Genomic DNA, 26,904 nt, shown 5'->3' with positions numbered 1-26,904 from the left:
ACAGCAGACACATGCAGCTCTTATTTATGTGCCAGAATCCATAGTCCTTTACACGTTTTTAACTCATTTAATCTTGAAAATCACCCTATGAGGTGGTACTGTAATATTATTATATCCATTTACGTATGTGAGGAGAGGCATGGAGTGCCTTACTAACTTGGCCTGAGACCATAGAGCTAATTAATGGTGAATTTGAGGTCTGAATGCTGGCAGTTAAGTTTACAGAGCCAACTTTTCCCTTTGCTTTTCTCTGTTGCCTGTCTCAAATTCATTTAAGTTTTGTTTTGCACTTTTTTTCCTTCCTTCTTTGTTTTTCATTTCATTTTCTCTCTCTTTGGTTTACTGAAATGAAAACTTAGACCTTTCCTTGTTCCGCCTTTCTTCTTTTCTAATATATTGTTATACTCTTCACTCTACACACGGTTTCAGCTGCATCCCACAATTTTTGATGCTGGTTTTTCATATTGTTCACTTCAAAATATTTCCTAATTTTTATTGATTTACTTTTGCGTATCTTTTCATTTAATTTGATTAAATAATTCTATGTATGTTGCTTAATTTATGAATACTTAGGGATTTTGAAAAATTATCATTGGTTCTGATTTCTAGTTTAATTCTTTGTGGTCTGAAAATATAATCTAATTTCACTCAATTGAAACTTATTGAGATTTGCTTTATATTCCAGCATATGGTTGTTTTTGGTGAATGTTCCAGATGTACCTAAAAATAATGTTTATTCTGAAGTTGTTGGGCACACAGTTCTATACATTTCAATTAGTTGAGTGCCGCTTAAATTCTCTATATTCTTACTGATATTTAGTATGCATGCTCTATAAAATACAAGGAGAATTGTGTTAAAATTTTTTACTGTGACAGTTCTTTCTGCTTTTAGATTTATCAATTTTTTCACTTCACGCATTTCGAAACTGTTATTTGGTGTGTCCACCTTTAAATTTGTTATTTTTCTTGATGAATTGACCCTTTTATCCTTATGAAATGTCCTTCATTATCTCCTGTAATCTCCTTGTTTTGAAAGCTACTTTGTCTAATATTAACATAGCCACAACAGCTTCCATATACTTAATGTTCACACGGTGTATATTTTCCCACTTTTTACCTTTATCCCAACCCTGTCCTTATATTTAAAGTGTGTCTGTTGTAAAGAGCGGATAGCTGGTTCATGTCTCTTTATCTCTTTTGCTTTTCTGATACTCTCCTCCCAAATTAAGGACTTAATAATCTATAAGAAGAAAATTTTTAAGCCTAACTTAAATAAACCCTGCCGTGAACCTTGTACTGAATAAACAGCCTCTGCATTTTGTTGAGAATTAGGCTTTCTTTCAAGATCCAAAGTAAAGGTCGGTCATGATAACTGTGTAAAGTAACCTTTTACTGAAGCTATAGAGAGTCTACTTACTATGCTAGGAAAAGTTCTGTCAAATTTTCCATTTTAATATTTTCGGGAAATGTATTAATTATTTTTATAATTTTAGAGAGTTCCCTCACTGTTCCTCTTTTATTCATTTGTTACACATTCAGAGTGTATTTTCCACCAGTAGAACCTGAAAATGTTTTTCTTTCTGTCAGATTTCAGGTACAGAGGTAGAGCTGATTACATTCCCAGTTCTAACCTGCCAGCGACATCATCCTATGCAAATTTCCTTCTTCTATTTCCTTTTATTTTTATCTTCATCTATTCAAACATACATGCTGTGTATTATTGCATTTGTATATGTCCTTATGAAGTACTTACTGTTTTGTGTGCGGAATTTTAAATGTGTATAAATGGCATTATGGAATAGATTTATTTCTTTTTTCATGCTGTACTGTGTTATAAAGAGGCATTTTTATTGCTGTGTGCATCTTTAATCCACTGCCTGTAACCTTGAAATGTTTTCCTTCAAATTGGGATGCTCACAAATCTTCTGTTTATTTGGGAAATTATAATTTGCTGTGAGATACTTTGCTGTATTGATCACCATAGCATTCTAGTGCTTTATTAATTGGTGAAAAAAAATTAAAATTCCAGTCCTGCTGCTCAAAAAAACTATTTAGTCAAGGACTCCACCACAATGGAAAGTTTTCACTTTCTCATGAACTCTGTCCAAGTAAATGTGGATCTTGCCCAGAGATGACCAGTACCTCCAGCTCCCAGGACGCACACCCTGGGACGATGTCTCTGACACGCCTGACCCTTCTCTATTCAGTCTCACATCTTTGTTAGATGCTTAGGATTATCTTCATAAAATCATACTACACTTTCCCCTGGATCAGCAGTTAAGGCTTTTATAGCACTGAACCAAACTAATAGCCCGGAAAAACTGTGTCCCCGGGAGCTATTGTCGGGGAGCTTCACTTTGGGCACAAATGTGAAGAATCCTATATATTTTTGAGACTTCTGGTTCAGGAAAATGGCAGCTGTAACAAACAGGAAGCTTTTGGCTACATGTTACAAAACCCCAAGTTAAATTATATATAGATTTATTTTTTAAGCCAGATAGATAGACAGGCAGACAGATAGCTGATAGATAATTATCTCATGTTATTAGCAGAATGATTAATATTGGCACACTGTAGCAGACAAGCGCAGGCATCTGAGAAGCTTGATACAGTAAAAGCTTGTTGATTGGTCCTGCAGATTTCACTGGGGTTTGGTGACTGTCCTGTGTGGAGCTGGTGACTCAGACATCACAGTGCTTCATCTCGTCACTACACTGTAATCCGTGGCTTGTAAGGTCATTCTGGTAAGGGAGGAGGGCTGGTGGATTTCACAGGTGGATTTTAAGGACAAGACTTGGAACTGACATGCTTTCTGCCTGTGTGCCACAGCCCACATCAGTCAGATGACCCCGTCCTAGCTGCAGGGGATGCTGAGACATGGAGTCTTCCTGTGGGCCTAGGAAAAGGAAAGAGTATGGTCATCAAGGAGCCGCATTCTCGCCCCAGGGAGTCTAGACGTAGAATAGGTCTCAGGGGTGGCTGACTGAGCATCTCAATAGTGTCATCAGGGGCCCGGAATCTTTCTCTCTCTTTCCAGGCTGTCATCTTCCGAGTGTCAGCTTTGTCTTCCGCTGTTCTCCTGGTTACGAAATGGCTGCTGCAGTTTCAGCCGTCACATCCAGACATGGCTATATGCTAAGGTGGAAAGGGACTTCAGGGGTTCCTGAGTGAGGGAACCTTTCCTAGAAGCAGCCCAGCACGCTTCCTCTGATGACCAGAACGGCCAACATTGAAGCTAATCACTGACAAGTCAGGATTTAGCCCTAGTGTGAGAAGAGGGTCACCCTCTCCTCAGTCATGTTGAGGGGTGGGATGGGGAGGGCTGGTCACCATCTGACCCAAACTGAGGCTCAGTCGGTATGGGAGAGGAGAGCGTAGGTGGTGTGTAGGCAACCAGCAATGTTTGCCAAAGTCAGTCTCATTCACATCATTTCCAGTCCTTAGCAAAGTGTGCGATTTTCTTCCCATGGCTCCTGCACTGTGCTCAGTAAGTTTATGCCTGGTACTGCATTGTTTGTTCTTGCTTTGATGATGCTATTTTCCATGACATTTGCTGGTATATTGGAAAGCTATTAATTATCAGTCACCTCTGTTCAATTTTCTTTTATCTATGTGTCTCGGTAAATGCCTTAAATCCTTTTTGGAGTAATATATGTGAATTAAATACAGGGAAAGAAACCCAGAGGTATAAGGATCTTAAATGGGACAGTGACAGGGTTGAAGAGTAAGAAAGTAAAGAATATTTTATTACGTTACATTTCTGTGAAAAGAGAGGTTGCATCTCATTGCCTGGGGAAGAAGTGGGATTGTGTATCTTTCTCAAAACGTGTTTTAAGAGAATGCTGTGTGTTTGCAGTGAGAGGGGGTGGGTGTGATCTCTTCACTGTCCCCGAATCTTATACCTAATGCTGAAACTGGATTATTAAACATCTTTTAAGAATATTTGAGCGTTTTAAAGACCGCTTTCCCCCACTGTTCTTTCTGAGAAGAGTGGGAGATGGGTAGGGTGGCCCCCCTTCCCCCAGAGGGATATGTCCCAAGACCCCCAGTGGATGCCTGAAACCACAGATAGCAGCAAACTTTCACCTTTTCACCAAAGGAAGCACTTTACGACTTCTCTTTGGCGTATCCGAATTGCCAGCATTGCTACTTGTGTGCTCTGGGGCCATCACTAAAGTAAACTAAGTTTACTTGTGATACCCAGACAATCAATCTGATAACCGAGACAGCTACTAAGAGCCTAACAGGTGGGGGCATGTGCAAAGTGGACACGCTGGGCAAGGGGATGACTCACAGCCCAGGCAGGGCCCAGGGCAACTGCGTGAGACTTGGTCACATTTAATATTTTCAGATGGTGGTTGACTACGGGTAATTGAAGCCATGGAAAATGAAGCCATGGATAAGGGGGAACTGTTGTAATTGGTTTTCATAGGGGGAAATTAAGAAACAGAAATGAAGGAATTTGAATTTCCTCACATACTCATAGCACTGAGCAAATTGGATCAGAGGTCTCTGGGGTCAGAACTCATTCAGGAAAACAGGTTGAACATAGCCAAGGTCACCATTCCTGTAGTGAACTCTGCCACCTCTTACGTAGTGACAGAAAGGGTTGAACAAGCTAATTTATGCCCCTGTACCCCCCCTCTACTCACACGTGCACACACACTGCACCAGAAGACATATTCTGAGGCCATATATATATATATTTTTTTTAATCGTTCAAGTCAGTGGTATTAATTTATAACTTTTTTTGAAGTGTGGATTAGCTTCTTTGTATCTGAGTTTGTCTATTAAATGAAAAGGCTAGTGGACCAATGAGGGCACCATAAACCCATACTGAGCGGACTGCACGGTTGGACAGACGCCTCCTTTTATGTGCTGGATACACTGCCACACAGATGAGTAACACGCTCTGTGCCATTAAAGAACTCAGGCCTCTTGAAACGTTTGGGGGGAATGTTAGTAAAAGGAACACATTTTGTTAGCATGCTAGTTTGCAAATGTTTTATGCAAACCTAACTATACTAACATGGTAGTTGGGATTCGTTAAGGTCATATTTTCAATACACATCAAATTTTACTACAGTAAATATACCTACAAAAGGGATAGGACAATAGATGAAGGTTATTTGAATTTTTAGAAGGAACGTATTTTAACATTGATGGCGGGAAAGAGGATGGGCTCGTGTGGGGTGGGGGACCTCCAAGGTAGTAACCCCTTTCTCTTGTCCTTTCCAATAGTGTCACAATAGCATCGTGCTCTTAGGGTGGAATTCTTTTCTGTAACAGTGCCTACTTTTCTAGAAATCTTGAGGGAAATAGAAACTTAAATAGTTCCTAGAGTTGACTGTGATGAGTCCACCTACACAGAAATTGCATTTAGCTGCTTAGTCTTATCAACAGCCCAGTTGCCTCATAAATATATCCAGGCCAAAGGTCTTTAGCAAGGACACCACACAGATGATGTCTTCCTCCTCCTGCATCTAGAGAGGTGGCACATTTATTGTTAGGTCACCTTGTGGCTGGCGATGCCAAGCTTGGCTACTTGGTTAAGGTAGTGACCGCCAAATCTCTGCTGTAAAAACCCATTTTTCTTTTGTAATTAGTAAGTAGCCCATAGATGCATACCCGAGACAGTGTGAGTATCTTGTTTCCCAGCCCCTTTTACCTAGGCGTCCTGGCATCGAACGATGCTTCTTGCTTGAATTAGTGGTTACATTGGGAGTATCAAATGGTGATTTTCTTATTGTATCATTCCTTCTACACTTGTCAGCTGGCATGCTTCCTAAAGAACAGTTTCTCTCACCTTCCCCAACCTATAGCCATGGACTGGGGCTCCCTTTCTCCCCCCGCCAATGTGTTTTAATCTAGCAATGTCATTCTTAATGATGCTCAAATGGTTCCCAGATTGGCCAGCAACCCTTCAGACCAGCTTCTGTCTTTATTGCACATGTCCTTGTTTATCTTTGAGCACTTATCTGCTTTTTGGGGAACAAAACATTCTAGACTCATCATTTACCTGCGCCAGACCTGGGATCAGTCACTGCTGATGCCGTTTAGTGGAGAATGGTATTTACAAGCCAAGATCTGGCTGTTAAGTGTATTTATGGCTCCTGGGTGTTAATATTTCTAGGCTCTTTAATCATGAGTTCATATTGAACCCTCCTCATTATTTTGTTTTTTATTTTAAATCAGTTTATTGAGGTACAGTGTACCTATTATAAAATGTGCTCATTTTAAGTGTAGAGTTTCCTGAATTTTAGCAAACACATACGCCCTTGTAACGATCACCTTATGCCAGTTTTCACCACTTACAGCCTCTAATCTGCTCTCTATCACTGTAGATAAATTTGCCTATTCTAGAATTTCATATAAGTGAAGTAATACAATATGTAGCCTTTTGTCTGGTTTCTTTCTCATTCAGCATTATGTTTTTAAGACTCATTGTAATGAATATCAGTGGCTCATTACTTTTTATTGCAGAGTAGTAATCTGCTGAATGGATATATCACAACTTGTTTATCTATTTACAAGTTGATATACATTTGGGCTGTTTCCAGCTTATGGCTATTATGAATAAAACTGTGAACATTTAGGAACAAGTTTTTGTGTGGACGTATGTTTTCATTTCTCTTGGGTAAATACTTAGAAATGGAACTGCTGCATTATATGATAAGCATGTTTTTAACTTTGTAAGAAATTGCTAAATAATTTTCCAAAGTGGTTGCACCATTTTATACTCCCACCAACGAGACCCAGTTACTCCACATCTTCATCAACACTTGGTACTCTCAGTCTTTTAATTTTGGCCATTCTAGTGGGTATGTGATGGAATTTTATTGTGGTTTTAATTTCCATTATGACTAATGATATAGAATATCTTTTCAGGAACTGATGGGTTATTTTTTTCTTCGACGAAATGTTCATTCAGATCTTTGGTCCATTTTTAATTGTCCGCAGTGGGTAATGCTACCCATGCTTTAGGTTTTTTGTTGAGCTGTAAGAATTTTCTGTGTATCCTGAGTGCAAGTCTTCACTCATATATATATATATATAGTAGGATATTTTCTCTCAGTCTGTGACTTTTAAAAAAATTATCTTTAGGACAGTAGGAAATTTAATTTTGATTAAGTCCAATTTATGGATTGTTTTAAAGTATTTTTTTATAGATTTCAGAGAGAGGAAAGGAGAGGGAGTGATAGAAACATCAATGAGTCATCGATCAGCTGCCTCCTGCACGCCCCCTGCTGGGGATCGAGCCCGAAACCCCGGCGTGTGCCCCTACCAGGAACTAAACTTTGATCTCCTGGATCATCAGTTGATGCTCAACTGCTGAGCCACACTGGCTGGGCTGTGGATTTTTTTTTTTGGTCCTATCTAAGGAAAAGAGTTTCTCCTATATTTTCTTCTACAAGTTTTATAACTAGTTTCTGTGTTTAGGTCTATGATTCCATTATAAGTTAATTTTTATGAATATTGTGAGATGTAGGGCTCAGAGTTCTTTTTTTTTTTTCTTTCTCTTTTTTTAAACATAGGTGTCCATTTGTTCTAGCACTATGCATTAAAAAGACTAACCTTTCCCCCATTGAATTGTCTTGGCACCTTAGCCACAAAAAAAAAAATCAACCAGCCATCTGTGGGAAGAAGCATTTCTGAACTCTCTAATCTCTTCCGTTTATCTATATGTCTGTTTTTACACTAATACCACATTGTCTTGATTGCTGCAGTTTTATAAGAAGCAGAGCCCAAGCTAGCTCCTCCCAGAGAGTTCATACCAGGATTCACAAATTCATATGCTAAGCTGGCCACGTGCAAGCAGTATTACCTTATTTGTATTAAAACTTAAGGGACTAAAACTTCAACCTGACTTAATTTCATTTATGTCCCTTTCCCCTATATTTCTCATGTTTTTTCTTATTTGTAGTGGTGTCATTTATATACATACTTTGCATATTAAATATACAGGAACGTTCCTCATTTCTGTACCTACAACAGTGTTGCCTCCCTGGTTTCTTGAAATGCGGCCTATCTGGTCTGCTTTTCACTTCCCCCTGGTGAGAGGAGTATCTCCCATGACAGCACAAACTAGTAATGAAGGGTGATTGGCATGTGGATTCAGCTTTGGGGCTGCGATGGGGAATGGTGGGGACTGTGGCAACCAGGGCAGGGCAGGTGCAGCTGCAGCTGGAAGGCACAGAGCCTCTCAGTGCCACTGTTGCCATAATGGAATGCTAGCCTAGTTTGCCAAATTTTCAGAAAGACCTGAAATCATTGGATTTTAACATGTCTCAATTTAAAAACACAGAAACTGTGCAGACCAAGCCAAACTTTCCTATAGGGCCACATATGGCCAGATGCTGCAGTTCATGACCTCTGGTCTTCACAATAAGTAAGAGCATAGAAATGAGTGAACAATACACCTCAGGTTAAGTCTGTGTCATACCCGACGTAGGTGGGTAGAGAAGGAATGATTGCCTTAGGTACACGTGAAAGGGATTTCGGTTTTTAAATAGACTTTATTTTTAGAACAGTTTTAGATTTATAGAAAATCTGAGAAGATACTAGAAAGTTCCTGTATACCCCATACCCAGTGTCCCTGTTGTTAACATTTTACGTTAGTGTGGTACGTGTGTTATAATTCATGGACCAATGTTAACTAAAGTCGGTTCTTTATCCACATGTCCTTAGTTTTTACCTAGTGTCCTTTCTCTGTTTCAGGATCCTATTCTGGATACTGTGCTAACTGTCATGTCCATGGGTTCCTCTTGGCTGTGTCAGTTTCTCCGATTTTTCTCGTTGTTGATGGCCTCGAGGTCAGGTACATTGCAGCATGCCTCTCTAGTGGAGTTTTTCTGAGGTTTTTCTCATGATTAGAATGTGGTTATGGGTTTTGGGGAAAAGGATCACAGGTGTCAAGTCCCATTTTTGTAACCTCATGTCAAGGGTACGTACTATCAGCATGATTCTGCAGCTGGGATTATTCTGGCTCTGGTTGTTGGGGGCTCTTTCAGCTCACTTCTCTTGGCACCTCCTCCTCAGTGTGAGTTTGGGGGTTTTGTTTGTTGCTTTTTAAACACCGTACTTTCTGGCACTACAAGGTGCTTTAGGCTTACCTTGTATATTTCCCACCCCAGTCCTAGAAGCAGCCATTTCTGCAAGAGGCCCTGGTTCCTTCTATTAGAGAATGTGTTAGTAAAGACCACGGAGGTAAAGTGCCATGCTCAGCACATCGTGTCAGGGGTACATACTATCAACATGACTTGTCCTCTTAACCTTGATCATCTAGCTGAGGTGCTGCTTACCAGGTTTCTTTACGCTGCAGTTATCCCCACCCCATACTGTTTTCTTTGGAAGGAAATTACTGTGTGCAGCCACCCCTAAGGAGTTACGCTCCACCTTCTTGGGTGGGTGAGGGTTGTCAATGTAAACTGTTTGGAATTGTTCTGCTTGGAAGATTTGTCTGTTTCCTTATTTGCTTATGTATTCAATCATTTAATTATATACTTTAGGTTGTATTAGTATCCAGCACTTATTTTATACTTTACCCCTTTATTTTGTTGCTCAGATTGTTGCAGCTTTGGCCATTTGGGGCCCTTTCAGTCGACTCCTGTGGGTCTTTTCCATACCCCCATCAATATGTGGGGTTTTGTTTGTTTTAGGGTTTTGGTGCACTTCCTCACTTTCTAGCTCCAAAGATACCCCAGGGCCATCTTGTATGTTTTCTGCCCTGCCCTAAATCAGCTACTTCAAGTAGTTCTGATCCTTTTTTTAAGAACATGATATTAGAAACCAAGATCTGGGTGCTAGGTGGGCTCATTGCTACTGAAATGTCATTGCTTCTAGGTTTCTCAGCTGACAGAACAAGAAAATATATGTGAGTGTACTAAGCCATGTTTAGACGTGTATATACATGGCTATAAACATATCTAGAACCGTCTCTATGTTAAGCTATACATAGTTCATGCTGATGTCTTCAACTCTACCCCATAACCACATGGTCATTCTAGCTTTCTCTCTGCTTATCTGTAAGTTCTCACTCCAGCAGTGAGGAACCTGGCTCACAATATCCACCATCTGAAATGGATCTTTTTTAAAAAAAAATTAAGGAGTGCAGTGGAATGCTCCTGTCAAGGGCCGGTAGCACTTGAGTTCCTTTCTTCCTGGAAGGTTTTTGGTCTTCTGTCTACATTGGTTAATGCTACTCACGCTTTATGCTTAGCTCATGCTGATGTTCTCAAGGAAGTCTCGGCAGGGCCCAGGGCAGGTCAGATTCTCTGCAGCGTGTTCTCGTAGCATCTGCTTCCCTCACAGCCCTCGTCAGCATAGAACTTAAGGAACTAATTTCACGGGTATTTGTGTCATTGCCTTTTCTTTCCCAGAATGTTGGCTTGCTCACGGGCTAGCACAGCACTGGACACACATTATGTACATGATAGATATTTAGTGAAAAAATACAGAGGGAATGGAAGGAATGTTATACTCCACCTTCTGTCCAGTGACATAGGAGAAGGGTTGAGAATATAACATCAGGAACATTTCTTCTTTCTAGAGCTCTCAATTCCTTTAAAGTAATTAGCTTACATACCTCAAAGGTTCATGCTATGGATGGTGGTAGGTGGAAATCAAAATAGGCAAAAACCAAAAATGTCCTGGGCAACAATAAAGTTATGTGAAGGACACTGTGGAACAAAGAGCATTGAGCCAAGTGACAATTAGTTGAAGGAAATAGATGGTGAAGCCATTAGGGGACCAATGCAAGAAAGAGAAAGAGCAGATATGACGTTAACTTTCAGACTTGTTCCAAAGAAAAGTTATGGTATGTTGGACCATATAAATGCAGTTTCTGTGTTGGAAAATATCAGATGTGTATAGGCAGTGAAACTGGGAAGGACCCTTGTCTCTAGGTCATCGCTCCTGTATTCCTACATCATATTTGCACTGCTCTTCTCTTTAATTCATTGGATCCTGTTGGATTCGGGGTGGGTTTTCATTTTCCCTCTGAAGTTATTAGTTTAAAAGGCAGGATACCAAGTGTAACATCCTTTATGTAATTCTAATCCCTGACTATAGCATTTTAAATTTCAGAAGATCAAGGACTTTATTCATTTCCGTTCGGAAAAAATAAAACAAGATTTCACCTAGTGGTATGTCTTGAAGGACACTAAAGGCATTTCTTTAACTTTTTGTCTTACTCTGAGGGCAATATGATCACACATGTGTGCTCTTCTGAAGCGTGGCCGTCCCTGGAGCTGGCTGTTGGCCATCTCTCGAGGAGGGACCAAAAGCATGCAGCTTAAAGCTGCTGGGGGAAAGTTAGCTAAAAAACAGGAGCTGGTTGTTGGTAAGGGTTTCCAGACACGGGCGCCCCGGTTACCTGCTGCCTCCTTTTCTGGACATGAAGATAAACAAGCACCACCTGCCCTGGGATGGTTGAAATGGCAGTTTGCCTGGAGGCGTGTAGGGGTGTACCGAATGCACCTTTGTATCCTTTTAGCGGTTGGGTGTATGGAAATGACCCTGCCAGAAGTGGTTTTGACTTGGTAATCTTGCCATGGCAAGTCCAGGAGGGAGGAATAAATGACAGAGGGTGGCATTGAATCAATAGGGAGAGAATGCCTTTGGGGTCCCACCTGTTCGTAATATTGTAACTTAAAAATATGTGAACTGCTTCCTCTCTATTTTAATATCCAGGGCTTTATTACTTGACTTTAGATCAGAACTCACACCAGGCACCTGAAATTGTGCCTGTTATGTAACTGCTATTTCTTGTTAAGAAAGTAACAACACTTTTTAAGTACTGAGAATATTTTAGCTATATGAAAGGGTTTTATATATAATAGGAACAGTCAGTTACATTTGCACCCCTCTCAGAAAAGAACTTGGCTGCCAAGGATCCTTAAAGAGCACAGATTCAGAGGAAAGGACACCAACAAAGGATAGATCCAGGGGTGACGTGAAGGCATTCTGTAAATAGCTGTGCTATTTTCCCGTGGCGTGTCTGGCACTCTCTATATAGTACTGTGGCCGTGTCTGAGGGGCTGCGTGTCTGAGTCTGTGAAGAAGCATCCACACCAAATCTCAGAGCAGTGCCCACATGGCAAGGGCAGCTGGCTCTTTCTGAAGTTTTAAACTCTTTAAATGACAAACTTTTTTATTTAGCATCCTTGTAAACAGACTCCTGCTTCATCACTTCGCCTTTAACACCACTCTGGAAAAAAGTAAAGTTTAAACAAATGTTAGTTCTGAGATCCTCTCAGAAATTTGGAGTGTGCTAAGCAAAACCTATCTTTTCTAGCACAAAACTGACACAGAAATAAAAAGTTTTCCTTCCTTGATTCATCTCATTACCTAGAACCCTAGGCCATTCTGTACTCTGTGGACAAAATTCCATGTGTCTTTCGTGACCTAACTTAAATGAAAAAGCTTGCCACAAAACATGCCTGGCCATATTTGTTTCTTTCCCTGTGGTCCCACAGTTATGGCTTATTATATTCTCTTTAATGCTAATTTCTCTTTTCCTATTTAAAAAATATTTTTGCCTTCTGTTGTTTTATTATCTGCTCTCCTCTTTGATTGTGAGCCTGTCCCTTGCACAGCGCAGGCACGTACTGACTGCTTGTTACGTGTGGCCCATGTTTCAGTTACTACCTGGTGCTTTCACACTTACCAATACTTTTTGGCACCTGCTGTATGCAGGGCACAACCCATGCATTCTCAAGAGGACACACAAGTCTGAGGTGGCGTCTGCTTACCTGTTTTTCACAGATTTGAAAATTTAGTGCAACTGGACAAAAGCAGTTAGAGAACTGAAAAATCATAGGCATTTTAAGAACATATAAAAAAAACCCCACAGTGCTCTTTTTAGTGCCAGAAGGCCATTCTGTTAATTTAAGGAAAAACATATATATTAGATTTACTTCATTTCTTAGTATCTTTGGCCTGTTTGACATATAAGACAGAAAAATTGAAATCATTTTATATTCTGCAGTGTGGGAGCAAATAGGAGTCTGAAGGTGGAATGAGTTAGGGGAGAGCTGTATTTTTATGAAAATTTTAGTAAATTTTCTAGATTTTTTCCCCACCTATGGAGAAAAGCTAGGACACAAAAGCAGTGGGTGTTGTTATTGATTCAGAATTAAATCACTAAAATATTGCTGAGAAAAATTAAAGATCTCAATAAATGGAGAGATATATCATGTCCATGGATTAAAAGACTCGGTATTTGCTAAGATGTCAGTTCTCACCAAAATGATGTGCTGAAGTGGACATACTATGAAACTCATCTGGAAATGAAAAGGGGTTAGAACTGTCAAAACAACTTTGATAAAGAACAGAGTTGGAAGACTAACACTACCTGATTTCAAGAGTTATTATAAAGCCATAGTAATCAAGATAGTGTGATATTAGCATCAAAATTACCAAATAGACCAGTGAATCAGAGGAGAATTCCAGAAATAAACTCACACATATAACAACTAGTTTTTGACAAAGAGGCAGAGGGAGCTTATTTATTCAGAGGCAGATAAAGTTGGGACAATTGGATCTCTATATGCAAAAAGAACTTCAGTCGTTCCCTCATACCATATATACAGATTAGCTCAAAAATAGATCATAATCTAAATGTAAAACTAAGACTATAATACTTCTAGAAAGGAGTAGAAAACCCCTGTGACTTGAGTTAGGCAAAGGTATCTTAGCTATCACACCAAAAGTATGATCCATGAAAGAACAAGTTGATGAACTGGACTTCATCAACCTTTAAAGTTCTGATCTTCAAAAGACACTGTTATGAGAATGAAAAGATGAGCCACACATTGGGAGAAAATACTTATATCTGAGAGAGAATTTTTATGCAGGTATGCAGAATATATTTTAAAAACTCTCAAAACTCAATAGAAAGGAAATATTTTTAAAATAGGTGAACGATTTGAACAAATATTTTATTAAAGAAGTGATACAGGTGGCAGATACATAAGTATATGAAAAGATACTCAACATCATTAGTCATTAGAAAAATGCAAATTAAAACCACCGTGAGATACTGCTAATACCTATTAGAATGACTAAAATTAAATGCTGACTATAACAAGTGTTGATGAGGATGTGGAGTAACTGGAACTCTCATATAGTGCCGGTGGGAATGTAAAATGGCACAACCACTTTGGAAAATAAGTTGGCAGTTTCTTAAAAAGTTAAATGTATACCTACCATATGACCCAGCCATTCAACTCCTAGGTATTTATCAGAAGAAAAAAAGTCCACATAGGCTTGTACACAATACTATAGCAGCTTTACCTGTAATAGTCAAAAATCTGAAACAACTGAAGCATCCATCCACAGGCGAATGGATTTTAAAAAATCAAAAACAAACAAAAACTGGGGCATATCTATACAATAGAATACTGTTCTGCAATATAAAGGAATGAATTACAGCATGGGTGAATAACCATATAGTTATGTTGAGTGAAAGAAGCCAAATCTTAAAAAATAAAAAAAGAGTATACACTCTATGATTCCATTCATATAAAATTCTATGAAATGCAAACTAATGTATAATGATAGGAAGGAGTTCAGTGGTTGCCTAGGGATAGGGGATGTAGAGGGGTTTGGGAGGGATGGATTTAAAAAAGAGCACAAACAAACTGGGAGGTGATGGAGATGTTTATTGTCTTCCTCGTGATGATGATTTCATGGCTATATACATATGTCCCAGTGTATCAAATTTTACACTTTAAAAAGTGCATTTTATTCTTTCAGGAGTTCCCCAAGACCACCCACATTAAATGGTTCACTAGGACTCATGCCACTCAGCATATAGTTAGTTGTACAGTAAGTCCTCATTTAACATTGTTAATAGGTTCTGTGACTAAGCAAAATGATGTATAAAAAGAACACTTTTACTATAGGCTAGTTGATATAAACAAGAGTTAAGTTCCCACAGAACCTCATCAAAGTTATAACCAACTCAAATTGAGCAAAATTATGTTGAGGACTTGTGGTTAAGATTTATTACAGTGACACAGTAAGGATACAGAGCTGGCTCTGTGAGGGAAAAAGACATCAGGAAGGGTCGGGAGGACTCCACTTGCAGGCTTCCGGTGTTCTCTCCCTCTCAAGGCTCGCAGGGAGCACGCCTTCCCTCCAGCAAAGATGGAACCTTGGGTGTACAGCGTTTATGTTCAGAGAAGCCCATTTAAGGGTCAAGGTTTTTATTGCAGTCTGGTCACCAATATTTTGCATTCCTGAAGGAAAGCAGGAGTTTAGTACCCCAGGCAGGCAAAAAAACCTCATCAGTGTATGGATTACTTCAACAGCCAGGTTTTCAGATGCCAGCCAACGGTCAGCCTTGCATGCAGGCCCTTCTAAAGATGACAGTGTCAGAACTATCCATTCTTTTCTGCAGTCAATTATACCTCAGTAGAAATTTTAATTTTTTTGTTTTTCTTTATTTAAATAATTTTTTACTTTTCAGTTATAGTTGATATACAACATTACATCAGTTTCAGGTGTATACTCCAGTGATTAGAGATTAGATAATTTACTAAGTGATCATCCCAATAAGTCTCGCACCCATCTGACATCATATATAGTTAATAGAATATTATTGACTGTATTCCCTATGCTGTAATTTGCATCCCCGTGACAATTCTGTAACAACCAATTTGTACTTCTTAAACTCTTCACCTTTTTCACCCATCCCCCAACCGCCCTCCCCTCTGGCAACCACCAGAATGTTCTCTGTAGCTGTGAGTCTGTTTCTGTTCTGCTTGTTTGCTTATTTTGGTTTTTGGGGTTTTTTTTTTTTTTTAGATTTAATTGTTGAGAGAGATGTATTTATTGACATTTTATTCATATTTTTTATCCTCTTTTTTTCTTCTTAAGACCCTTTAATATTCTATGTTATACTGCTTTGGTGGTGATGAACTCTTAGTTTTTTTTGTCTGGGAAGCTCTTTATCTGATCTTTGATTCTAAATGATAGTTTTGCTGGACAAAGTAATCTTGGTTGTAGATCCTTGCTTTTCATCACTTTGAATATGTCTTGCCACTCCCTTCTGGCCTGCACAGTTTCTGTTGAGAAATCAGCTGACAGTCTTATGGGAGTTCCCTTGTAGGTAACCAACTGCTTTTCTTTTGCTGCTTTTAAGATTCTATCTTTGTCTTTAACATTTTGCATTTTAATTATGATGTATCTTGGTGTGGGCCTCTTTGGGTTCATCTTGTTTGGGACTCTCTGTGCTTCCTGGACTTGTGGGTCTATTTCCTTCACCAGGTTAGGGAAGTTTTCTGTCACTTTTTCAAATAGGATTTTAATTTCTTGTTCCCTCTCTTTTCCTTCTGGTACCTCCATGAAGTGAATGTTGGTACACTTGAAGTTGTCCTAGAGGCTCCTTACATATCTTCATTTTGGGGGATTCTTTTTTCTTTTTGCTGTTTGATTAGGTGTTTTTGCTGCATTATATTCCAAATCACTGATTTGATTCTTGGCTTCATCTACTCTACTGTTAACTCCCTGCAGTTTATTTTTCATTTCAGTTAGTGTTTCCATTATTATACCTCAGTATAATTTTTTAAAAGATCATCATATATGTCAGTATGAGCTAGCACAAGGCAACAGTGATTAAGTTATTAAAAAGGAATAGACTTGAAAAATAGTAATTTCAGATTTGGGGAAAACCAACATAGATCTTCATTACTTGGAGAGCTTCATGCCCTTATGTCCTTTTGTTGGAATGCAGTGGGATATTAATAAATAAGTAAAATTGACATGCTTGGCAAATGGGAGCATCTAATTATTTTTAATATTTAATAATTTGACTTTTCATTTTAATTACACTTGAAAAACCATTCCCAAATATATAATTGTCCTTTTCATTTAAAAAAAAAAAAAAATCCTTGATTGATAATCATTATTTTAACCATTGGTTACTGATCATGACCCAGTTCTATAGCAGATGAAAGATAAGGCATTGGTGTTAAGATTATAATTATCTTAACACTACAACCTCACCCAGCTAAGAGGGTACGTGGAGCTGGAATGCAGCTGATACTTTGATGGCTGGGCCCACAGCCATGGGCCTTAGTGTGGAGTGTGTCTGCCTGAAAAGGGGACACCTTTTCTAGTTTGCCAAAGCTGCCATGTGGGCTGCCTATAGCCCTGCTCAACACATGTTCAGGAAGAAGGTGGTGGTTTTTCTAAAAATGCTGTCTAGTATCGTTGGGCTTTCTTGTGAACATGTCTTTCCTCTCAAAGAGATCCAGCAGATAACTTTCAGTTGAGGGTTGCCTTTAACCAGAACTCTGCCAGGTACAACAGGATGTGCTGGCAGCTGCTTTAGCTGCCTAGGTAAGGTGTTGTCTTTTGTAATTTGGCCCAATTGCCATTGAAAGACAAGCAAATTTAAGGTATGTTTTTCTTTTTGTCACCTAGGAGGACGCCTGGTGTCTCTTCTGTATCTGGATCCCATTACTAATGTCGCCAGCCAAGATTTCTGTGTGTCTATAACAATAAAAAATTCAGAGAAAGGCAACTCCTATGGCTCCTCTGAGTAAGATTTTGCTGTTTCTGAGTAATAAAGCTTCCTAAAGAGGAGCTAAGCCTTCTCAATTCTGAAGATACAATTGTTTAGAAGATTCAACTTTGGGACAAATAGGAAATATTTGACAGTCACATCGTAGCTTCCAATAAGTGAAGTTCAGATAATGGCACCCACTGTAGTTCTCCTAATCCTTCCTGAGCCGGAGGCTTAGTTTATGACGGAGTACACAGCTGATGGTGCTGAGCAGACAGACAGTAATTGGTTAACAGTCTATCAGCAGAAGGGTTCTGTTTGGAAACGTTCAACTTTTGGAAATTGACACACCCCCCCCCACCCCTTCCCATTTTTTCTACATGGCTCACATTCTTTCCCTCCTTTCAAATTATTTTCCCTAAGGAAATTTAAACCAAATCTCTTTCCCCTTTTTATAGATGCGAACCACACGCAAGGTCTCTGTCTGGCCAGTAGGCCTGGTTGGTGGGCGACGTTATGAACGTCCGTTGGTGGAAAATGGCAAAGTCGTTGGTTGGTACACCGGCTGGAGAGCAGACAGGCCTTTTGCCATCGACATGGCAGGTGAGGTGTATGGATGGTGACATTTGCATCTGCCTGATTGTTCTTATGGCTATTCCCATTGTAACAGGACACAAGATGAAGGAAGCTTTAAAAGACCACTTGAGCGAAAACTCTGAAGCATATCAGAATCAGCAGATGAACTATTTAAACCAGGGGTGGGGAACCTTTTTTCTGCCAAGGGCCACTTGGATACTATAACACCATTTGTGGGCAATACAAAATTATCAATTTAAAAATGAGCTATGAAAAAAGCTCCTAGATTTATTGAATTTCGAGTCCTGCCTGTTGCCTTCGCAAGGCCAGACCAACTGATTTCGCAGGCTGTTTATAGCCCATGGGCCAGACGTTCCCCACCCCGATTTAAACCTTCAGAACAGGCTTTTGGTTAATTCAAGTGGAAATTTATTTTGGGGGCAATTAGAAAATGCTCATTCCTTTTCTATTTTGCCACTGTCCTTGTGGCCGCCCTTTTATCCAACAAATGTTTATGTGCCAGGTGCTGGGTTGGGCACTGGCGAGTCCGTCATGAGAACTGGACCTGGCCCCTACCTTTTGGTATTCTCTCTAGAGGTCCAATTTCTCACAATAAGTCACATGCTTATTGATAAATTTTATAGTGATATGAAATTGACAAGCTAATCAATTTAATTCTTATTGATCAATTTAGTGCTTCTTGGTACATTTAATAGCTAAAATATAAAATTGGATTACTGGTTTTTCAAGCACTTATTAATTTTGAGTAGAACTGTATTTTAAAGTTTTTTATTCTCTAACCAAACAATTGAATTAAATAAGACCTGTAGCAGACCACAGATTCTAAAATGTTACTTTATCATGAAGTGACTCATTTTTTGTGGGTTGTATAAAATGATGCCTGTGATAACTGTGGAAAGATGCAGTTTGAAACATGAGGCTTAGAGGCAGAAAAATCACGGACATCTATAACCCAGAAGACAACGGCAGAAAAGCTTCAAAATTGATCTCATCAATCTTCAGCTCTGAAACATTGCTCTGTCTGTCTGTCAGCCTGTGCTTGGCCAATCTTTTGTGTATATTTCCCTGCTGCAGTCAGAATCTCTGTGCTCAGAATTCTGACAGGATGAAGGCTGTGTTCTAAACTGGATCCATCACTTTTATTCTGACAATACTATAAATTGGAGGAAGCATGATTATGAAGAATACCAGGCGCATGAGCTGGTGGGGGATGCTCTTGTGGATGGCAGCGTAGTGGCTCTGTCGCACTGCGTCACGGGAGAAGATATTTTTACTCAGTGTTTAGCAAACACTTCCTGAGTGCCAGGTTTTGGGGACTATGTGTTATTGTCTCTAACTCCAAGGGCAGACTAGATCCTTTACCCTCTCCCAGGCCCCCCTCTCTGCTTCCTGACCTCTCCATCCTTCTTCTAACCCTAGCCTATGCTTTGGTCCTCAGTTCTTGCAGCCCCAGAGCTGAGCTGGCATCTCAATCAAAGCATTTACCTGAAGGCAGACAGAGAGGTAGGTCAGCCATTTCAGATCTGCCCATAAACCAGCAGAAATTAAGATCTTTTTAACACTGTTGTCCAGTATGGTGATAGAGATATATGGAACTTAATTTTGGTTTTAGTTTAGTTGGTGTAATTTGTTGTATTATCTGAGCTGTAACTAAGTGCAGAAAATATGGTGTGATCTTGAAAATTAGAACATTCTGTTAACCAGAATACCAGCTGTATAAAAACAGGAATCTGCATGTTAGGAAGAAAGAGCACATTCCTTGGCTGAAGTCTCCAGACTCCACATCCATTGTGGGTATGCCATCCGTTTGGAGGGTTATGGAGTTGGAAGGACTTGAGATGAGGGGGAAGACAAGCATAGCATCTGCCTGGATTTCCTGTGCCTGCCACTGCCCTCCCCAGTCCCATCTCCTGAGAAGTAGGAGGAGTCACTCAGGAGTGGAAACCAGGTTTTGGCAGTGCCCTGCTCCTGTGCCCTTAGGGTAAAGGGCTCCTCCTCTGCATTGCCCCAAAGTCCTGCATATCCCCCATCCCACCTCGCCCCCATACACCTCGTCCCCTGCCACTCATCTTTGGGTACACCTGCTCCCATAGTTCCTCCTGCACATCCTAACCTTCACCTTGGGACCTGCACACATGCCCATGCCTGGAATGTTCTTTCCATAGTTCAGCCCTACACATCCTTTAGTTCTCAGCGTAAAACTCACTTTCTCAGGGAAGTCTTTGCTGACATCCCAGATTGATAGGCCCCCTGACCTCATTATTACCTCCGTGGTTATAAGCCCCTGTACTTCGACACCACAGCCCTTACCACAGTGGTGTGACATCTTTAACTGTCATTGTTGAAGCTCCCACCCCCACCTCAGACAGAATGCAGCCACAACTGTCCTGCCCTCCACTCCATCCCAGTCCTAGTCCCTTGTGTACCCATGCCCCAGCCCTAAAGTGGGCTGAGGAATTGCTCTATACCAGAGTTCCTGTCCCCACTGCAGGCTTACCAGGCAAACCTTTTAAAAATATATAGCCCTGGCTGGGGTTGCTTGCTCAGTGGTTAGAGCATCGGCCTGCACACTGAAGGGTCTCAGGTTGATTTTCCAGTTGATTCCTAGTCAAGGGCATGTACTTGAGTTGCAGGTTCGATCCCCACCCTGGTCAAGGCTCATGCAGGAGGCAACCAATCAAAGTGTCTCTCTCATATCGATGTTCCTGTCTCACTCTCTCACTCTCACTCTCTTCCCTCCCTTCCAATTTCTCTAAAAATCATTGGAAATGGAAAAAATATTCTCAGGCAAGGATTAACTATATATAATATAAATGATAACTCTTAAATTGAAGATGGTGAAGGGGTCACTCACACTAGGCAGATGACTAAAGCTCTCCTTCCCTGAGCTCTCTGGAAATCACGGTTGTACAGGGCCTTCTTTCTTCTGATACTTGTTGACGGATTGTGCCTGGGTTAATTCAGTTGGCAAGCCCTTTCTTGGTAGACAATGCAGAAATGGACTTCAGCTCAACCCACTCAGATGCCAATCAAGGCCAAATGAGCACAGCCAGAATTGATGTTGGACCTTGTTTTATGAATATAAACACTGCAAGAAAATGGAGGGAATAGCCTTCTTGCTACTTGGGAGCCACTTGTAATTTACATGTGCTGTTTTCAGTGCATGAATGTTTTGTATGAGAAAGAGAAACTTGTCAAATGTTCTCAGTAGAGTGACTTGGTGTGTCATATGGTAGCTTTAATACAGGACCTGGGGACTGACCTGGGACCTTGGCTTTAGGCCGGTGTGGTGTGATTGTCCCTGGAGTGGTGTGTGGGGTCTCTGGGAGAAGACTGCAGCTGCAAACCTGACAGCTTACAGAACCATAGGGGTGGCAGTGGGGTGTTAGGGCACTAGGAAGCCTGCTGCCCATTTCTCATTCATTTCCAGAATGACATGCATTCCAGAGACTTGCAGGCACTTGATGGCTGCTTCGTGTTCAGCCCTGTCCACATGTACCTGTCTGTGTTGGGTGGAGGTGGGTGTTTGGGGTCAGGAGCACCAGTGCACAGTGTGCCTATAATTATGGTACTTTCTCTGGGGTAGCTGGCGATGGGGCAGCCATGTTCACCTGGGCTTGGCAGAGGTGGAGGGATCCACTGAGCCCTGTAAGGGCTGCAGGGGAAGTGGGGAGACTGTGCTCCAGGGCCCCATCCTACCTCCACTATAGCAGCTCTGCATTTACATAGTATAATTTCCTCCAAATTTCAGTGGAATAAAACTATCCTTCACGACTAAGAATTTTGAAAACCAAAAGTTTTCTCTTACATCAGAAAACTCCAGCAGACTTCATCATTATTGTTTACCGAGCACTTACCACGCAGCAGGCATTCTTGGGCATTCTGTGCGCTTTCTTATTCCTCACTCAAGGCTGAGAGGGATGTGCTGATATCATCATCATCTTCAACCATAAGGAAACGGAGGCCTAGACCTGCTAAGTTACTTGTCCAAGGGTGCACAGTGATTAAGCAGCAGAGCTGGGATTCCAACTCAGGTCAGTGTGTCCCTAGGGATGGCCCTGCCAGTGGGCTCGGAACCCTTCTCACCCACCTACAGCCGGGTGACCCAGTTCTTGATCTCTGCGCCTCTGTTTCCTTCCTCTGCAGAGCAGAGGAGATGGAAATCTTCACCGAGGTACCTGGTCCAACGCTGTAGACACTCAGTGACTATTATGTCTCTTACCCAAGAAGCAAGATCAGCTGTGTCTCTGGGCTCAAATGGCTCAGATATTTGTCCAGGGGAATTGGCTCAGTGCCGGGTGTGACTGGTCGTCATGGTGGTCACATCCAGGCCGGTGCAGGCGGCTGGGGGTAGGCCCCCAGGCCCCACTCCAGCACAGGCAGTCTATTTCTGGGTTTCCCACCTGTAGATTAGGGATCAGACCACCTACCTTTTGGTGAGGTTGAAGGGAAAATAGATCATGTGCAAAAGCCCCTGGTGTCTGTGAATGTTCGAATCCTCGCTGCGTTCGCCGTTTCATCCTGGGCGGCCGTTCTTTAGAGCATGCAAACTCTGCTTTGTGATGAACTTTGTTTCTTTCCTGGCTGATGGACCTCTGCTCATTCTCATTCAGTGAATTAGCTCAGCGGGCCCGACGGCATGTGGAGATAAATGCCGGCTCCTGCTTTAGATAAAATATCGTTAAAAAAAAAGTCACCAAGAGAAAAAGAAGACAAAAAGATTATTAAAAAGTTGTTGAGAAGCAGTTACGTGCTCGTTTTCTTAATTTCCCAGCTGAAACACTAGACAAACAAAAAGCATTTGAGCTTTCAAAAGAAAATGCCATTTATAACATTGAGATTTGCAAGGTGCAGCGTGCGTGTCAGCTTGTCCCTGCTGCTGAGAAGGGAGCATTCTCCGTACCGATGGCAGGTGGAAAGGACTGAAAGAATGAGTCGCACATTTTCCAATTAGGTCACAAGGCGGGGGGGGGGGGGGGGGGGGGGGGACGGGACACGACGACTTTCCTAAAGCCCTTAAGAGAGCATTGGTAGATATAATTCTCATTTGGAATCTATTATAGACAGTTTATTAGTGCAGATAATAAGAATTAAGGCTTACTGCTCTGCACCCCTGACCTGGGGGCTGGCACACCTGCCAGTTTTCCTTGGCACACAGGTTGGTTGCTGTGACTGCCACTCCTCTCTCTGCACTGGCTTCAGAAGTTTAAGTTAGCCGGGTTCTTGCTGTGTCCCCCGAGCCGCCGTATCACCCCAACCCCAAAACACTGCGCCCTTCCTCCCGCCTCCTGTCAAATCCAGCCCCGCACCAGGTCCGCCCCGCGCGGCCCCAAGCCGATGGGCCTCCAGTATGAGGGGAGGCGCGCACCGCCCGCAGCCCGGAACAGGGAGCGTCACTTTGTCTTCCCATGTTTGCCTGGGGGTTTCTAGGCACCTCCCAAGGCTCATTAGCGGTGCAGGAACCGCTTTCTCCGGGAGGTTTTGCCCGATGTTCCATCCCGCAGAGATGCTGCTCCCACGGTCCCGAGAGTCCTGCGCTTTCTCACTTGTCCCCTAGGTGGCGCTCAGGCCCGCCGTCCTGCCTTCCCCTCCCTCTGCCAGCCGCGCCCTGCCCTGGGGGGAGAGGGCTCAGTGACTTCCCGCTGCACCCCCAGGTCTCGCACAGCCTCTGGCAGTAGGAGCTTGAATACATTTTTTGCTGAATTCATGAATTTTGTCTTCCTTTTCTAGTTTAATTTTCATTGTCAAAATTAAAAGATACAGCCTCTTATTCCTTCTGAGAGCACATTGACATTATTTCTTAATGTGGGATTTTGGAAAAGGAGGAATATTGAGCTGTACTCCAGAGACTTCTCTAAGGAAGACCTAATTCAGTAGGCCTCAACCTGACTACACATCGGAATTACCTAGGGAGCTTTGAAAAAATACCCAGACCTGGGCTCCATCGCTGATCAATTAACCCATAATCTCTTGGTGTGGGGCCTGGTGTTGGGATATGTGTGTATATATTGTAGATTTTTGAGGTGATTGTAAAATACAGCCGGAGTTAGGAACAGCTAGTGTAGGTGGCCACAGGCTGCTCTCATGTTCCTCCCTGTGGTTCATTATAGTCCATTAGTAGATATGACCCCCTCCCAACACCACCCACTGGGTCATTCTGGAGAAGGCTCAGTAAAATCATTTCCATGGAAAGCACTTCCACTGGTCAAGCAAGAAGAGAATTTGAGCACAGGAAAAGGGTTTAAGTCATAACAACTGAAAAGCACCACTAACAATATAAGGAAAGACTGTGCACTGGGAATGCAAATATATTTTTTATTGTGGTAAAATACACATAACAATATTTAACCATTTTTAAGTGTACAGCGTTGCATTAAGAACATTCTTATTGTGCAACCACCACCGACATCCATCTCCAGAAATTTCTCATCATTACAAACTGAAACATTGTACCCATTAAACAATAACTCCCCACCCCACCTCCTTCCCTGGTAACCACCCTTCTACTTTTTCTCTATGAATTGGACTGTTCTAGGTGTTTCACATAAGTGGAATTATACAACATTCGTCCTTTGTGTCTGGCTTATTTTACTTAGTATAATGTCTCCAAGGTTCAGGCATGTTGTAGCCCGTGTCCGAATTCACTCCTTTTTAAAGCCGAGTAATTTTTCCTTGTATATGTAGACCAGCTTTTGTTTGTTCATTCATCCATTGGTACGCGCTCGGTTGTTTCCACCTTGCAGCTATTCTGGGTACCGCTGTGAGCCGGGGTGCACAGTCACTGTTTAGGCCACTGCTTGCTATTATTTAGGGCATGTACCTAGAAGTAGAATTGCTGGATCATATGGGGATTGTATGTTTAATTTTTTTTTTAGGAACCGCCGTAGTTTTTTACACAGTGACAGCATCATTTTACACTCCCATCAGCAACGCACAGGAGTTCTAGTTTCTCCATACCCTCGCCAACTCTTGTTATTTAAAATTGTTTTTACACACTGGGGTTTGAAGAAGAGGAACACAGACATCTTCTCCACCTCTTCTGTGTTTTCTGGGTTGGTATCAAGTGGCTTAGTGACATGCAGAAGTACTCGTGGAGAATGGAAAGTAGAGAACCTCAAAGGTGACATAAAGCGCGGCCGTGACCGCCCTGTGGACCCTGCCCTTCTCGGCATGTGCCCCTCTCTCGCCAGGGCCCCTTCGGCAGACCCTCGCCGGCCTCGGCGCCCGGCCACCCACTCCCTAGAAGGTCGTTCTGGGTATTTTTAGCGTTCGGTTAATTAAGCCTCTTTTATTCTTAGGATCAAGTTTTCACCTTTGTCCAGCCTCCCCATTGTTTCCTTAGGAGGTTTGGTTTCCTAAGATGGTGTATTGTTTTCAGAGCCGAGATTTAAATGAACCGTTCATAGATTAAATAAAGAATACTGCTTGGAAATGAAGAGAGTTTTATTCTTTCCACAAAGGACAGTGGCTGCTAAATAGCTTTTGAGGAGCTTTACAAACTAGACAATCATTTTTTTAGAGTGGTTTACCCCGAAGCAATCACAGAGTTTCCGTCAGCATCCTGGGGAAGATGAACGGCCTGTTCCACAGCCAGGCCGTGCTTTTCATTCCTTTCTGCACTAGGAGAAAATCATTCTAAATTATAATTGGAAGTAAATGTGAAAAGCTATAGTTCAGTCTGCACTTAGGAAGCAATAGATTAGGAAGGACTCTATCCTGGCTGTTAAAAAGCACATTCAGTCGTAGAACCATGAAAATCTGTATAAATACTTGCTTGAAACAGTGGCAGTTTAGAGATGAGGGGGAATAAATCCCTTTAATACAGCCCTTCCTTGTGCTTTCTAGATCTGATTTAAATCTAGTGAGAGTGAGTCCCCAAACACTGTTAGTCACAGGTTTGTTTTTCAGTTGGACAGTAGTTCATGGATGCCAAGGCTGGAAGGTACAAGATTATGAGAAAGAAAAAAAAAGCACTTAAGTAAAAGTTTTCCATTTTTTGTTGAGATATAATTGATATATAACTATTTTAGTTTCAGGTGTACAGAGTAATGATTCGATATGTATATAAATTGCAAAATGATCACCACAATAAGTCTAGGTAACAACCATTATCACACAGTTAAGATTTTTTTTTCTTGTGATGAGAACTTTTAAGATCTGCTCTTAGAAACTTTCAACAATACATGATAGTATTATTAACTATAGTCACCGTGCTGTACATTATATCCCTAGGGCTGGTTTTGTAAATGAAAGTTTGTACCTTCTAACTATCTTTACCCTTTTTGCCCACCCTCTACCCTGCTTCTGACACCCACTGGTCTCTGGGTTATTTTTTTTAATTCCACATACAAGTGAGATCATATGATATTTGTTTTTCTCTGACTTATTTTACTTAGCATAACACTCACTAGGTCCATCCATATTTTTGCAAAAGGTAGTATTTCCTTATTTTTATGGCTGAATATTATAACATCGTGGGTATGTGTGTATCACATTTCCTTTACCCATTCATCCGTCAGTGGGCACTTAGGTGGTTTCCCTATGTTGGCTGTTGTAAATAACACTGCAGTGAACATGAGCCTCTATATATCTTTTTGATTTAGTGGTTTCATTTTCTTTGGATAAATATCCAAAAGAGGCAATTGCTGGGTCATTTGGTAGTTCTATTTTTAATTTTTTGAGGAACCTCCATACTATTTTCCGTAATGACCGAATCAATTTACAATCCCACCAACAGTGCACACACCCCCCCTCGTCAACACTTGTTGTTTGTTGATTTATTGACGGTGGCCATT

General features: G+C 41.3%; 1 protein-coding gene across 1 annotated transcript in view; it reads left to right on the top strand.

Annotated features, from left to right (window-relative positions):
* B3GAT2 (beta-1,3-glucuronyltransferase 2) overlaps positions 1-26,904 on the top strand; it is a 58,641-nt gene that overhangs the window by 16,139 nt on the left and 15,598 nt on the right. The window contains exon 2 of the mRNA XM_087817471.1: positions 17,971-18,115. Coding sequence (XP_087673597.1) covers positions 17,971-18,115 — 145 coding nt within the window. The remainder of the gene's footprint in view (positions 1-17,970; positions 18,116-26,904) is intronic.

This window comes from Miniopterus natalensis, chromosome 5 (assembly GCF_054644295.1).
Source record: "Miniopterus natalensis isolate mMinNat1 chromosome 5, mMinNat1.hap1, whole genome shotgun sequence".
NCBI lineage: Eukaryota > Metazoa > Chordata > Mammalia > Chiroptera > Miniopteridae > Miniopterus > Miniopterus natalensis.
The sequence above is the reverse complement of the archived record's forward strand: the minus strand, read 5'-3'. Positions and strand labels throughout refer to the sequence as shown.